This window comes from Mesocricetus auratus, unplaced genomic scaffold (genome assembly GCF_017639785.1).
Source record: "Mesocricetus auratus isolate SY011 unplaced genomic scaffold, BCM_Maur_2.0 Super-Scaffold_100046, whole genome shotgun sequence".
NCBI lineage: Eukaryota > Metazoa > Chordata > Mammalia > Rodentia > Cricetidae > Mesocricetus > Mesocricetus auratus.
Window position 1 is genome coordinate 5,564,180 of NW_024429223.1, and position 16,741 is coordinate 5,580,920.

The 16,741-nt window shown below is 50.2% G+C and overlaps 1 protein-coding gene across 1 annotated transcript in view; it reads left to right on the top strand.

Moving 5' to 3' along the window:
* Tshz3 (teashirt zinc finger homeobox 3) overlaps positions 1-16,532 on the top strand; it is a 77,085-nt gene extending 60,553 nt beyond the window's left edge. The window contains exon 2 of the mRNA XM_040735494.1: positions 11,565-16,532. Within this exon, the coding sequence (XP_040591428.1) occupies positions 11,565-14,797 (3,233 nt within the window). The 3' untranslated portion in view covers positions 14,798-16,532. The remainder of the gene's footprint in view (positions 1-11,564) is intronic.
* The last annotated feature ends 209 nt before the right edge of the window (positions 16,533-16,741 follow it).

The window sequence follows — 16,741 nt, forward strand, 5'->3', positions numbered from 1 at the left end:
GGTGCCCACTGAGGTCCAGGTTAGTTCTGACGGGTGCTGGATTATTGCTTTGTGCTCTCTACATATTATGAACGCTGGGTAAGTACAGGGTAAAATTCTGGGTGAATCTGAGTAGTACAGGTTTTGATCAGGGCTGGTTGAGTATTGTCTGAACACTAAGTGAGGGCCACTTAAATGCTGGTAGCTGAATTCTGGGCCAGGTCTGACCGGGGACTAGGTCAGGGCTGCCTAACTGGCACTCAGTGTTAGCTACCACGCTTGTGTATGATGGAGAGTGAGCAGAGACCAGCTTCTCCATGGTGAGCCGGTTCTCTTCAGAGTTTTCATCTGGCTTACGATGAGGACTTGTAACATTTGTATTCTTGACTTTTGTGAGATAGATACATTTGTATTCTTGACTTTCGTGAGATAGATACATTTGTATTCTTGACTTTCTGCTCCGGGAAACGGGAGCAAAGCCCTGTGAAGAGATGTCTGGCAGGACAGGGGGCCTAGATCCTTTACCCAACGCTTCAGGTGTCCAGGACGTTAGTAGAAACTCCTGCTCCAGGTGGCTCTTGGTTCGTGGCCTCCATCAACAGAACTATATGAAATCCACCTGAAGTCACTAAGGACGGTTAGAATGCCAGGAGGTGACAAGGGTACTGTTCTCATGTGGAGAGACGTGATACATACATGTGGCCTGGCACCGAGACATTACGTAGAGAGGTCAGTACCAGGAGAGACGCACAGAAATCATGCTGATGTTGATTCCCTGTCTCACCAGAATTTAGAGTGTAGAGAAGATCCCCTGTCCATTGTGTCATCCCTGAGATTAACGGAGGTCCCTTTCAGAGAGTCGGGAGAGATGAGTTTTTAGGGGCTGTGGAATGGTCTGGATCGTTGAGGACAGGTAGGCAGGTAGGACATGAAAAAAATCAGCATTATATGTAAAGTGGAAGAAACAGCTTAAAGGCAAGGCAAGGCCGAGAAACATTGTTAGATTGTAGCATGAGTTTGTGGAGTGAGGCATTGGAAGACAAACACTGGAAGATGACTGTGATTCTACCTCAACACCTGCCTAGCATCCCCCAGTGAGGGGCTGGGGTGTGGCTCAGTAGTAGAGCCCCTGCTTAGAATATTGAAATGGGGATTTGGCCCAATGTATGCATAATGCCCACCAGATTTGTATCCCCGGTCCCCACACACACACACACACACGCACACACACACACACACACACACACTGCAGGTTGGTTCCATTCGTGGATCTGCTGCGTCAGGTATACTGAAGTGCTACCGTGGAACACAGAGGAAAGGACGCAGCCGTCTGAGAGCCACATGTCCTGAAGCACCACCATTGGTTAGATTCTGGGTAGCGCGTGGGCTTGACGACAAAGGCAGCGCTGAGTCAGATGATTTCACTCACTGCCCGTTACCTCTAAGGATCTGCCAAAGGTAACTGTTGCATTTGTCATGGGAGGTGTTGCTTGCACAGGGTAGGAGCCCAGACTAGCGGAGTACCCCTTGCAGAAACACTTGGACAGGCTCCTGTCTCTTCTTGAGACAGGTGGGGAGTGTGCCTTCCCTTTTTGGATCTTGGGGGACCTCCCAGCTTCCAGGTCTCCTCTTAGTCCTAGTTCCTGAGCAGGGGCTGCTAATGTGGTTGCCGTGGTGAGAATCCAGAGACACAAGCCTGAAGCGTGGGGGCCCTACCTGTGACCGCTGCTCTCCTGTTTTCATGTTGAAATACTATTTTAATTTATCCGAAATAGTGGGTTTCTCTGTGACATTGTCATGTGTTTATATAATGTACTCCGAACACACCCACCCTCTCTTGTCCTTCCTCCCCCATTCTTACCGGTTACTTTCCATGACTGTCCATCCTCCACTTTCCCGTCTGCCTTTCTGCTCCTACAGTCTAGATTCTACGTAGTCTGGCCTAGAACACTTAGCACACTGGCCTCTGGTTCCATATATGTTCCTGAAGATGACATCGTTTCCTTCTTTGTGGCCGAATAGGTCTCCACTCTGTATATTCCTTTCTCTGTGCGGCTGTCAGCAGGCCCCTAGACTGATTCCCCCCCAACTTGGAATTGTGAGGAGTGCTTGAGTCAGCAGGTGTCACTGTGCTTTGCTGACATGGATGCCTCTGTAGGCACCCAGGAGCTAGCCTCTTGATTTCTGCCACATCTGGAAGTAGCAGGGGATCACCCCCCTGCCCCCGCCGCCCTGCCCCGTGGGAGGTGGGTAGGTGTCTTTGGAGCAGAGGCTGCCCTTGCTCCACTAAGCAGCAGTGGACTGTAGTGACTGCAACAATCTCCTGTCACCCTGGCTGGGCCTTACACACACCGCCTTCTCTTGCCAATCAAGTAACGTTCTGCTTTTCTTGGCCTGGAAGCAGTCCTGCTCTGTTAACACAATGGTCCCCAACAGAACGAGCCTCCGCCGTGCACATTACATCAAATTAACATGTACGAAATTAATATTCCTGACCTTGCTAGTTGAGAAAAACCATCAATCTGTGGGAGGCTGTCATCCCAGAGTGGCCAGCCTTCTGGAGGAGGCCTCTCCAATATAATTCAGCCATGCGCCCTTCCCTGTAACGCCAGGCCATTCCCCCAGGCCTGACTTGGGGCACTGGGATTGTCTCCCTTTTTTTGCCTGGGGATCTCTACATGCTTGCAAGGCCCCCGGTCCTGGCATATTCCCTTTGTCTTAAGAGTCCACAACTGCCGTTATTCTTAAGAGCCTCTAGATGTCTTTATGGGACTCTGGGAGATCAGGGGGATGGGCGGAGTACACCTGCAGCCTCTATCGGACTGTGATCTCCCGAGTCCACGCCCAAACTCTCATTCTCCATAGCAATTTGCTCTTCTCTTCCTGCTTCATGTTTACTAACCAGACAAATGACCAACATGTAGCGGCATCGCCCTTGGTGACACCAGGCACTGTTTAGCGAGGCCCAGGCCTGCTATATCCCTCGGTTTCTTTTTTGACACCTCCTCACTCTGTGATTCCTCCCCCGCTGCAAGGGATTCCTGCATACTAGGCAAGCGCTCTACCACCTGGCCATGCCACTAATCCCTTATTAGTGAATCCTAGGTGAGGATTCTACCACTGAGCCACACCCCTAGTCCCTCACTGGGGGATTCTAGGCAGGGGCTCCATCACTGAGCCACACCCCTAGTCCCTCACTGGGGGATTCTAGGCAGGTGCTCTACCACTGAGCCACACCCCTAGTCCTGGAGGATTCTAGGCAGGTGCTCTACCACTAAATCACACTCCAGCCCCTCACTGGGGGATTCTAGGCAGGTGCTCTACCACTGAGCCGCACTCCCTGCCCCATTACCTTTCACTCTTGATACTTTGATCCCTCTCCTCATCAGCAGACAGAAATAGATCCCCTGTCTTGATTGTTAAGAGCCTTGGGATTGCTGGGGAAGGAAGTCAGTATTTGGCCAGTGCCAGACTAGCACTGAATGCTAGCTCTTGCCTTTTCGTGCCTTTAAAGCACTTGTGTCTGGGCTCTTCGGACAGCTGAGAAGGGTTCTTACATCCCCCAGATCAGCCTGCAGTAGATACAGTAAATGCCATGATTTCCACCCCACCTCCCATCCCAGGTAGGGTCATCATGAAGCATGCAACACTCTTATGCAGTAGATCCCCAGGTAAAAATAGCCCACAGGACACACAGCCTTTATTAGTTACCTGAGCAGCCTTCGCAAGGCAGAAATTCGTTCTCGGGTCAACTATATCCATCCATTTTTGTTTTCATGATTAGATTTAGGTAGCAACATGTCTGAGGGCTTTCAACTTTTTTGCCCCCACACCCGTAGATGACTCAGAGTAGGACTTGAACTGACAAAAGATCTGAACTCAGCTTGCAGTCTGACTGGGAGCTGGGGACTGAGGGGACACGGGGGGGGGGGCGACAGCCATTGGTGTCTAGGGGTCCAAAATGCCTTCCTGAAGCACTGACCAACCTGCAGAGGGAGCAGTGGACATTCTATGGCAACTCCCAAGCAGTTCAGCTACTCAGTCTAGCTGAGCTTGGACATCGCTCCAGTCTCTTCCTTCCCAGAAGTCCCACAGTGGGCTGGAGTCATCGGAAAACACACATGAGGTCTAATACATGTGAGGTCTAATATAGTAGGCTCCACTGCCTCCTCCCTTGTACGATCTCTGCTTTCCTTCTCCATGGCCTTCATCTTAAGGCTTCCCCAGAAAGACAGTAAGACCTGAGTGGTATCTTTGAGATACCCATTCAAGACCCCACGGGAGGATGCTGAGCCCAGACAGGACCAGCCTGCCTGGTCCTGGATGCTTTCACGGAAAGCAAACCCCTGTGCAGTTGGTGCACTGTATTTGAAGACGCCCTTTAGCTTGGGAAAGCACCTAGGTTCATTCAATCATGAAGTCTTTGGTGGGACCCAGGAAATGACCTTGACCGGTTTTTATGTCCGCTCGGCTCGTGCTCTCTTGCTCATGATGAAGAGTATGCACCGCAGAGACCAGAAGGCAGCGGAGCAAACGCTAAAAAAGCCAGGCCTGCACTGCTGTGACTTGGCACAGTTTCATAGAGGAAAATGCAGTGTAGAAATGCCAGCACTGGTGGCTAATCCTCTCCGTGGTCCAGGCTCTTGAACATCTCCCTCCCGTATTTCCTGGAGCTCTACTCTGATGTGAGCCCTTGGGAGAGGTGTCCCTATAGGCAGTCAGTAGAGACTCAGACACCTCCTGACGATGCTTGGCATCTTTTCTTGTCCACTGGCGCTCTGTAACAGTAGGTCTTAGAGACCCGTGGGGGGCTTTGACATCGGCTTCAGTTCTGGCCTGTGCTCCATGACAACGGCCTGGTGATGCCCCCTGGCGTCTTCTGAACATGTCCCGAATCTCCCATATGATCACGGGGAGGACAGGTTTGTTGAGGCCACCGCGGCCTCATTTACCCTCACTAGATATCAGAATGCCTACTTTGCTCGGGATGGCACAGGCAGATCTCCGAGGGTCCCCCTCTGCATCCCCAGTACTGTGGGTTGAACCTTGGCTCCCCCCACACACATGCTAGAGAAGTGTGGACCATCTAGCTACGTCCCCAACTCTCTTTGCCCTTTTCGCTTTGAGACGGGATCTCATTGAATGTCCCGAGGCTAGCCTTGGACTCACTCCGTGACCCAGGCAGGACATATACTTGAAATCCTCCTGCCTCGGTCCTCCAGAGCTGTGCCACCACACCCGATTTCTGCTTCCCTCTTGCTATGCTCACCAGCCTACCCAGCGGTCAGCTCTTACCCGGTTACACCTCTAACAAGGATTGCTGGGAATTCAGAGAAGATGGACAAAAAAAGGATCCCCGACCTTGGAATAATGGACTCCCCTGGGGCCTCATTTCCCATTCCTCCACACAGATGTCCGTTGTTTGTCAAGCAGCACTCGCAAAGCAGCCAGCAATGGGAAGTTTGGATCCAGGACGTCCAAACCTATGAGCCGAGAGCATCCCTTCCTATATCAGATTAGCCTGCCTTGGGTATTTTGTTAAGTAACATCAAACTGAGTTGCCCAGCCAGACACTAGGGTCATGTACATCCCGGGTTGGGGAGTTTGGGATGTGTGAGCATGGTCCTGACCACATGGAATTGACCTTTTAGTTAGCACCTGGCTATAGACCAGTGATGTCACTGGAAATGACAGGGACAAAGGCAGCCTGTTTCTCCCTCCCAGAAATGGGCTTCTACCATGAGTCTCCACCTTAGGAGGCGGCAGTGAGCAGCGGGGAGTTAGGAACGAGATATCCGACCACATCCTAGAGGCCCAGACGATCTGGAAGGGACCAAGAACGGAGTAGGGGGAGGATCTTGTGGGCACTTTTGAGGAATTTGGGCTTTTGCCTGAGGCCGGTGAGCAGTCTTGAGGGTGAACTCCAGGTGAGCGGTGTGACCAGTCAGATTGTGTGTGTGTGTGTGTGTGTGTGTGTGTGACAGTCCCAGTGGCTTCTGTTTGTACTAGATTGAAGGGTGTGGGGCGGGGAGGGAGACGTGCTGGTGTCTGCCCCACGCTGGGATGTGAGAGGGCAGAGGCGTTACCCATCCTGTTACCAAGGCCGCTAGCTAATACCACTCTGTGGCGCTGGCAGTGACCTCAGGCTAACCTCCTTCCTACTGAGAGTAGGCTATCCCCAACTGGCTGTGCAAGAATTCAGATTAGGATGCCCATGAAGATGAATAGCAGTGGGAGAGTCTAAACTAAGTATACAAGAGAATGGCAGGGCAGTCTTTGCTGGCCAGTGCTGGGACTGTACAAGCATCTGAAAACCTACTGATCCACACAGATGATGACAGAAGCCACCAGTGTCCTCTTCTCGCTTTCTGTATCCAGGGCATTAACTGTCCCAAGATCTAGAAAGGATTCTTCTGTGCAGCCAGAGACTTTGCGCGTTTGACTCCATCCAAAGAAGACAGGACCACAGCCCGGCACAGCGGTACAATCCTGTAATCCCAACGCAGGGAGGCTGTGGATCCTGCGCTGGGCCTAGCTTGGGCTGTGTTGCAAGAATCTAGCTTTAAAAAAAAATGAGGGGTTGGGGGAGGAAAGGTCTGGAGAGATGGCTTAGCCGTTGAGAACACTGGTTGCTCTTCCAGAGGACCCAGATTCAACTCTCGGTTCATAACCACCCATAACTCCAGTTCCAGTGGATCCAATGCCCTCTTCTGGCCTCCACAGGTACAAGGTGTACATGCGGCAGAAAGATATTCAAGCAAAATAAAAAAATACACATAAATATGTATAACTGTATATGTTCAGAAGTAGAGTGATTTTTGCCTTGCGCATATACAAGGCCCTGAGTTTGATGATCCTCAGCACAAGAAAAAAAATGAACTAGATAAAACTTACGATTTGATTTTCTTTTTAAGTGGTGTGTGTGTGTGTGTGTGTGTGTGTGTGTGTGTGTGTTAGATCCCCAGGGAAGACAGAGGTGCCCAGACCCTCTTGAGCTGGAGTTACAGGTGGTTCTGAGTTGCCTGCTCTGGGAACCAGGAACTGACCTCAGGTTCCCTTCAAGGGCACCTGAGCCATCTCTCCAGCCCCCAGATAGCATTCATTAAGACTGCTTGGTCACGCACCAGAAAGGACAGATTGACACCTCAAAGTTCTTAACCATTTGCTCACAAGTATCTTTTTTTTTTTTTTTGGTTTTTCGAGACAGGGTTTCTCTGTGGCTTTGGAGGCTGTCCTGGAACTCGCTCAGTAGACCAGGCTGGTCTCGAACTCACAGTGATCCGCCTGCCTCTGCCTCCCGAGTGCTGGGATTAAAGGCATACGCCACCAACGCCCTGCTGCTCACAAGTATTTTAGAACCGGGAATGGTGACGGGGACCTTATAGATCGCTGTACTGGCGTGCCATGTTCTCCGCACAGGGAAACTAAGGCCCAGAGGCAAAAGGACATTTCTCTTAGGACAACAGCTTTCTGTCTGGGGAGTGAATGGATGTCCCGGCGCTTTCATGCCCTCTGCCACGTCTCTGGCCTGTTTCCACTCTCGTTTATTTGTTTAAGGCAGGGTCCTGACAGGACAGGCTGACCTTGAACTCAGCATGTTTCTGGGCTCTCTGGGTGATCAAGAGCATGTGGCATCCTCAGAGGAGTGGCGGTCTTAGTGTCCTTGTCTTAGTCTTAGGAAATATTCCCCACTGTTGGGCCTGAACCCATTGGTCTTTTCTTGCTAGGTCCCTGGTACAAAAGTGTGCCAATATGTATATAAGGACTCTCAGAAACCTACCTGGTCAACGCTGGAGCTAGGGTGTGGGGGAGGCCTGATCTCCCAGGAACCCAGACCTTCCTGGTGTATCCTGGTGTAGGAGATTGTTTTTTTTTTTCCCTCGGAGCTAGGGAGTTTGGCCATGCTTTCTTTTTAATACTAATATCCTTCTCATTCATCAGACTGATGATACTGTTGTCCGTCTCAAAGAGCGTATATCAGAGTGTGTTGGGGACCAGCACGTGGTAGGAGCTGGTCGCACCAATGATGATGCATGTAAACAGGGTTTCAAATGGCCTTCCGGGAGTCTGTTGTGTGGATGCTTCCACAGAGGGCATGGGAGCCAGGCAGGTTCTGAGACAAGCTCTCACTTTCTCCATATCATCATGGTACTGTGGGCACCCCCCCTCCATGTCCGCTGCTGACTTCTCCTGGCTCCTGATGTCTCGCGATGACTGCTGTCTGTGGAGTTTATTCCTCTCCAGTTCTTAACCTTGTGTAAGCTCCAGAACAGAAGCAATGGCCCAGCGTTTGTTGTTCAGGCTTATGATTGTGTCCCTGAAGGGCCTATCCGTGAGACAAGGGCTTTGATTTGATTGCCCTACTCATTTCTGTTCTCAATGTTGGGACAGAATTTCCCAGCAGAAGCAATTTAATCGCGGAAGGGCTTATTTTGGCTCCCGGATTCGGGGGGGGGGGGGAACTGCCGTTCCTACCTGTTGTAAAGAGTGGGAAGAGTGCCAGGCAGAAAGCAGAGTGCCAAAGCCAGGAATCAAAGCAGAGCCCCTCACCTTCAAAGTCTGATCCCAGGAACCTACCCTGCTGATGGGTCACAGCTCCCTAAAAGTAGCAGAGGACTTTTGAGAAGACGTGTTAGTTTGTCTCAAGGACATTCCGTGTTCAGGTTGTAACAGCATCTGTCTGAGTCTGTGTGGGCCCAGCCTCCCCTTAGGTCCCTGGCAGCGACACAGGCCGTGTGTCCTTCTCATCCCAGACTGCAACCGTAGAGTTCCCTCCTTAGTGCATGGGGCCACGGGTGAGTTTCCAGAGACTGAAACCCCAGCTTGTCATTTTGAGCTGCCCTCGGCAAGGGCTGTGAGGGAAACTGCAGACCCAATGAACGCCCCAGCCCTCATCAGCTTGCCCCAGACTGAGTGGACTCCTGAGAGACAGGGAGTCTTAAGCCAGGGGATGAGGTCCTGGCGAATTGGAACACTTAGTCACTTGACTCCAGCCGACCTCCCTCTGGGTTGGCCGTCTCAAGGCAATTTGGGGAGGCAATTCCTAGGATGTTCTGCAAATTGGGGGAAGTTATGAGAGAGATTGAGATTGTCCTTTCTTGTTTTCTGTCCTAATTCGTGACTTCACTGCCTGTAGGAAGAGTGTCCTGCAGGCTGGGTGAACGGTTCTCTGAACCTCCACTCATGGCCTGGCCTCAGACTCAAGGCTCACCACTGCACCACATACTGTAGCTGACCACAGCAATACACTTCTGCCAATTTCTTCTGCTTCCTCTTCCTCTTCCTCTTCCTCTTCCCCTTCCCCTCCCCTTCCCCTTCTTCCTCTTCTTCTTCTTCTTCTTCTTCTTCTTCTTCTTCTTCTTCTTCTTCTTCTTCTTCTTCTTCTTCTTCTTCTTCTTCTTCTTCTTCTTCTTCCTTTCTCTTCTTCTTCTCCTCATCCTTTTCCTCCTCCTCTTTCTCCTTCTCCTTCCTCTTTTTTGTTGTTGGTTTTTTGAGAGACAGGGTTTCTCTGCGAAGATTTGCAGCCTGTCCCAGAACTCGCTCTGTAGACCAGCCTGGCCTCGAACTCACAGAGATCCGCCTGCCTCTGCCTCCCGAGCGCTATGATTAAAGGTGTGGGCCACCACCTTCTCCTGCCAGTTTCTTTTTCCCGTTTTCTTTTCCATACAGGATCTCCCCGTGTTTATCCAGCCTGGCCTACAATTTGAGATCCTTCTTGCCTCAGCCTCCTGAATATTAGGATCGCTGGCAGGCGTAGGCCACCGCTCCCAGCTCTTCTGAATGTTTCTAAAGGGTGTCCTATGGCTCACACTCGAGGTTCTGGTTTCCTAAGTTGAACACAAAGAGGAGTTGTCCCTTTCTCAAAGCTGGGATGTGGTTCCCCTCCAATCATCACATCACCACCACTATGGGAGTTGCCTCCCTGCAGTTCAGCTTAAAACAAATGCAAATTGGGTGGGTGAACCAATAGGGAGGCAGGGGCATCTCTGTAGGTTCGTGAAGAATCAATTACATCTCTCTTTAAACTTTATTTTTTTTCTGATATGAAATTCACCTGGAGCAAACAATTTGAGCTGTCACATCCACAAACAAGGCACCCTCCATTTCCAGGAACTGTCTCTCTTTACCGTTCCAGCAATCACCAGTGCTACATCCCTGCTACTCCATACATTTACCTTCTATCTTGTGCAACCAGCTTGTAAAGATCTCATCATGCAGTCCTGGTTGGCCTGGAACTCAGTGTGCACACAGCAGGCTGGCCTGGAACCCATCCTGTTGTCTCTCCCTCCCCAAGGGCTGCAATCGCAAGTCTTTGCCACATACCCTGTATTCATTGGTTTTTAGTTTGTGGCAGCTGGAAAAACAAAATCACCCGGCGTCCCGTTCCCTTTCTCCTTTGGCTTAAAGCTGTTGCTTGTCACGCCACAGTGTGTATAAAATCAAAAAAGGCATAGAATAACCGGGAGAATGGGGAAAACCTGTATCAAGCGGTCCCATCAGCACAGATGTTCCCAGGGCTCTGTGCCTCCTGGGTGGGGGTTAGGGGTTCTTCCGGGACTCCTTACTGCTGGACTCCCACTGTCCACCTGCTCAGGAATGCCTGCTGAGTTTCCATTCCCAGTGCAGGGCCTCCAAAAAAGACAGAATCCCTGTAGGATACCCATGGAGCCTGTTCTGAGTAAATATTGACAAAGTAGTCTAAAGAGCAAACACTTTGACATTTGTAAGGTCCACCAGCAGGTCTTGTATATATTTATACAGCAGGAGTGAGCTCTGCATACCAATTTTCCTGAACCTGTTCTGATACAATTCTATGCGAGTGTGTGTGTGTGTGTGTGGGTGGGTGGGTGGGCGGGCAGGCGGGTGGCTGAGCATGTGGGGAATAGGACCAGCGCTGGGTTCTAGCCACTCACCATCTTCAGGAACACTTCAGAACCCCATCCCTGGCAAGAAACTTTCTTTGGGCTTCTTTTAGACCTACTTTTCTAGGACGAAGAAAAGGAGGAGGAAAAAAAGCACGGTCCTTGGTTTTAATTTGTTATAATTGACAAACTACCTTTTTACTTGGTAAAATTCTTATTGATGTTTCTGTACTTTATATTTATGAAAGACTGGGCCTCAAAAATGTAATGAGTAAAAAAAAACTTGCTTAATTTAAATTGTAAGTCTGTCTGTTAAGAAATGCATTAGAGGTAGGAGAAGCATAAGACATATTAATTGACAGACAGGAACTGCTGTCTCTGAGGTTGATACAAGTAATTTATTACTTTAGAAGTGAATGCCACCTCCAGAATGTGCTTCATTAATTTCAAATTTAGTTTTAATTTCAAGCTGTTGCCCCTTGAGAAGAATAAGGTGGCAAATTGTGTTTGAAGAGCAGGTTTTTTTTTGCTTCAAAGAAACATCATATTTTAACTATTTAATATTACAAATAAATGTGACCGACTCTTTTGCCACACTTCCAAGAGCCAAGAATGTACTCTAGGTATGATCAACACGTACTAATCTTTTTTTTCCTTTCTTTCTCTCCTCTCCCTCTTTGTTCCCACCTTCTGGTCTCTGATTCTCACCTGTGATCACGGCAGCCTATGTTTCCGATGAGTTAAAGGCAGCCGCCTTGGTAGAGGATGACATAGAGCCTGAAGAGCAAGCGGCCGATGGAGAACCCTCAGCCAAGTACATGTGTCCGGAAAAGGAACTCGGCAAGGCCTGCCCAAGCTACCAGAACTCACCAGCCGCTGAGTTCTCCAGCCACGAAATGGACAGCGAGTCTCACATCAGTGAGACCAGTGACCGGATGGCCGACTTTGAAAGCAGCTCCATCAAGAACGAAGAGGAGGCCAAAGAGGTCCCGGTGCCCCTGGAGGACACCACCGTGTCTGATAGCCTGGAGCAGATGAAGGCCGTGTACAACAACTTCCTGTCCAATTCCTACTGGTCCAACCTCAACCTGAACCTCCACCAGCCCTCCTCGGAGAACAACGGCGGCGGCGGGGGCGGGGGCGGCAGCAGCAGCAGCAGCAGCAGCAGTAGCAGCAGCTGCGGCAGTGGGAGCTTCGACTGGCACCAGAGCGCTATGGCGAAGACCCTGCAGCAGGTGTCGCAGAGCCGCATGCTGCCCGAGCCCAGCCTGTTCAGCACCGTGCAGCTGTATAGACAGAGCAGCAAGCTGTACGGTTCCATCTTCACCGGGGCCAGCAAGTTCCGCTGCAAAGACTGTAGCGCCGCCTATGATACCCTGGTGGAGCTCACGGTGCACATGAACGAGACGGGCCACTATCGCGATGACAACCACGAGACGGACAACAACAACCCCAAGCGCTGGTCCAAGCCTCGCAAGCGGTCCTTGTTGGAGATGGAGGGGAAGGAGGACGCTCAGAAGGTGCTGAAGTGCATGTACTGCGGCCACTCCTTTGAGTCCCTCCAAGACCTGAGCGTCCACATGATCAAAACTAAACACTACCAAAAAGTGCCTCTCAAGGAACCCGTCACACCCGTCGCAGCCAAAATCATCCCTGCCGCCGCTCGGAAGAAACCTTCCCTGGAGCTGGAGCTCCCCAGCTCCCCCGACTCCACGGGTGGGACCCCCAAAGCCACCCTGTCCGATGCCAGCGACGCTCTTCAGAAGAACTCCAACCCTTACATCACTCCAAATAACCGGTACGGCCACCAGAACGGGGCCAGCTACGCGTGGCACTTCGAGGCCAGGAAGTCCCAGATCCTCAAATGCATGGAGTGCGGCAGCTCCCATGACACACTCCAAGAGCTCACGGCCCACATGATGGTCACTGGCCACTTCATCAAGGTCACAAACTCGGCCATGAAGAAGGGGAAGCCCATCATGGAGACGCCCGTCACGCCCACCATCACCACCCTGCTGGATGAGAAGGTGCAGTCCGTGCCGCTGGCAGCCACCACGTTCACGTCTCCCTCCAGCACGCCTGCGAGCGCCTCCCCGAAGCTGGCCGTGGAGGTCAAGAAGGAAGTGGACAAGGAGAAAGCCGCGGTCACGGATGAGAAACCCAAGGAGAAAGAGAAGACCAGCGAAGAGGAGGAGAAGTATGACATTTCTTCCAAGTACCACTATTTGACTGAAAATGACTTAGAGGAGAGCCCCAAAGGCGGACTAGATATCCTCAAATCGCTTGAAAACACGGTAACGTCTGCCATCAACAAGGCTCAGAACGGCACTCCCAGCTGGGGGGGTTACCCCAGCATCCATGCCGCCTACCAGCTTCCCAACATGATGAAGCTGTCCCTGGGCTCCTCGGGGAAGAGCACACCCCTGAAGCCCATATTTGGCAACAGTGAAATCGTGTCTCCTACGAAAACCCAGACTCTGGTCTCTCCGCCCAGCAGCCAGACCTCCCCCATGCCCAAGACAAACTTTCATGCCATGGAGGAGCTGGTGAAAAAAGTCACCGAGAAAGTCGCCAAAGTCGAGGAGAAGATGAAGGAGCCCGAAGGCAAGCTGTCACCACCCAAGCGGGCCACGCCGTCCCCCTGCAGTAGTGAACAGAGTGAGCCCATCAAGATGGAAGCCTCCAGTGACGGTGGCGGCTTTAAGAGCCAGGAGAACAGCCCCAGCCCGCCGCGGGATGGGTGTAAGGAGGTGAGCCCTGCCTCGGAGCCAGTGGAGAACGGCAAGGAGCTGGTGAAACCCCTCAGCGGAAGTCTCAGTGGCAGCACAGCCATCATCACGGACCATCCACCAGAACAGCCTTTTGTGAACCCCCTGAGTGCCCTGCAGTCGGTCATGAATATCCACCTGGGCAAGGCCGCCAAGCCCTCCCTGCCTGCGCTAGACCCCATGAGCATGCTTTTCAAGATGAGCAACAGTCTAGCCGAGAAGGCAGCCGTGGCTACCCCACCACCCCTCCAGGCCAAGAAGGCGGACCATCTGGACCGCTATTTCTACCACGTCAACAACGACCAGCCCATAGACTTGACGAAAGGAAAGTCCGACAAAGGTTGCTCTCTAGGTTCAGGGCTTTTGTCCCCCACGCCCACGTCCCCGGCAACTTCCTCATCTACCGTGACAACAGCGAAGGCATCTGCCGTCGTGTCGTTCATGTCAAGCTCGCCGCTGCGCGAGAATGCCTTGTCAGATATCTCCGATATGTTGAAGAACTTGACAGAGAGCCACACGTCAAAATCCTCCACTCCTTCCAGCATCTCTGAGAAGTCTGACATTGACGGGGCCACCCTGGAAGAGGCTGAGGAGTCAACTCCGGCCCAGAAGAGGAAAGGCCGCCAGTCAAACTGGAACCCCCAGCACCTGCTGATCCTGCAGGCGCAGTTTGCAGCCAGCCTCCGGCAGACGTCGGAGGGGAAGTACATCATGTCAGACCTGAGCCCCCAGGAGCGCATGCACATCTCGAGGTTCACCGGGCTCTCCATGACCACCATCAGCCACTGGCTGGCCAACGTGAAGTACCAGCTTCGGAGGACAGGTGGAACAAAGTTCCTCAAAAACTTGGACACCGGCCACCCCGTGTTCTTTTGTAACGACTGCGCGTCACAAATCAGGACTCCTTCCACGTATATCAGCCACCTAGAGTCACATCTGGGCTTCCGGCTGCGGGACCTGTCGAAACTGTCCACCGAACAAATTAACAATCAGATAGCACAAACCAAGTCACCGTCAGAAAAACTGGTGACGTCCTCCCCGGAGGAGGACCTGGGGACCTCCTACCAGTGCAAGCTTTGCAATCGGACCTTTGCGAGCAAGCATGCCGTCAAACTCCATCTTAGCAAAACCCATGGGAAATCGCCAGAGGACCACCTTCTGTTCGTTTCCGAACTGGAGAAGCAGTAGCGCTTGCCCCAGGGTGGAAATGACTGGAGGGAATACGCTGAAGGCACCTTAGAGCCCCTCTGCCTTGTTCTTGGCACACGTTCATGCGTTGAACTGCAGAGGATCATTCCGGGCTGGACTGTTTGATATAATTGTACAGTGTAGAGAGGTGCATATAACCAGCTGTTGTTACTGGTAAAAAAAAAAATTAAGGAAGGTTAAAGCGCAGTGCTAAGTGTTTGGAACTTTGTGTAAATGGGATTTAATTGTGAGCATCCCCTCGATGCTTCAAGCTGCATGCATTAACAGACAGTTTAATTAAGCATTTATAACGAAACCAGGCACACTTTTTCCATGAAACATGGGTGTGCTGGCATTTCTCACCCTTTCATCGTTAGCCCTCTGAGTACTACGAAGCACTTTTGCATTAATTTGGTTAAAAAAAGAGATAATAATAAAACAAAATAATAATGAATAATAATAATGTATGAAACTCTGTTTTTAAACTCCTTACCAGCTTAGTCATGAGGAATAATAGGAACCTCCATTTATGCAGGTCTGCAGGGGTATAACACGCCTTGAAATTTAAAAGAATATTATTTTCACATTGAAACATAGATGTATATATTGTATAGATTTCAAACTCTTATGGGAAAATGTGACTGGTTAAATGACCCTTTCTCGCATTTATAACAAGTGTTTTATGTATCTGCTATACTCTGGGCACAAGCCATGCCTCTGTATAGTGTATATTTCCTTATCTTTTTCTTTTTTTAAGGTTTATGTTGTTTTTTTTACATGCAAACGTTGTAAATTATACAGAAAATTCCACAGATAGCATTTATAAAATATACAGAAGCATTATCTCAAAGCAAGGTATGATGTTTGTTTTGCTATACGGCACATCTATATTGATAGAGGGTTCATGTTTAAATTATACATATTTATTAGCATTCTATTATCATTTGTTTTGAGGCCAGGAAATCCATCCCTGGCAGGCATCATAACTATTTTGCACATGGTTCTTAAAGGTATTTATTAGAAATTAAAGGATGCTCAAACATAAACTCAGTGCTCAAAGGGTTAAGTCTATTCGGAAAAGGAAAAAAATAATTTAAAAAAAATCAACAACTTGTACTGTACTTCCTGAACATCGATAAAGCCTTTAAAATGTTTGTACTGTAATCCTTTGCTTAACTGTCGTGAGCCTTTTTCTTCTGGGGGAACAACCTCTTTTACTTATTTATAAGCCCTCCTGGTTGCTAACTCGTAATGTGGGATGTTTTCCTTCTTCTTTTCTTTCCTTCCTCCCTTTCTTTTCTTTTCTTTTTTTTAAATTTCGATCAGTAACTTTGTTTCGTTCTTCCTAATTATTCTTCCAGGATCCCACACTGCAGCTTTATCTTTAGGCTTATGAAAGGTAACCCGTGGTTACCAGCTCTCCAAGCCATTCTGTTCTTCTCCATTCCTGGCAGTTAATTTGCAGGAATAACTGACAACTGACACCACATGAGAACCTATGTATAAAATATTGGCATGTAAACACACCACAGACACCGTGACACACTCTGCGCTCTGTTTTGTTGTTGACAATGGGCACGCCCATGATGTGACTCTTCATATAACCTTCTTTTTCTACGGCAGCATTAAAATTGTCCTTTCTTTTGCTATGATTTTTGTGTTGCGTTCACAATTACGTCTGAGATGTGCTACGACTAACGAGCACATTAAAATTAAATTGTATGCGATCTGTTTATGACTGACTCGGTTGCTGTGTCTGCCAGGTGCTGGCAGTTGGAGGCTTCGCGTAAATCGGTGGCGGGGGGTGGGGTGGGGAGTTCTAGTGAACTTTGGTGGAGGCTTGGGTAGCATTTCCCCCAGGAGTAAAAACTGGAAAGAAAGGAGACATGCACAGGAGGCTAGTCCCACCCTGGGCGGGAGAATGTCACAGTAAAAATCTCCATT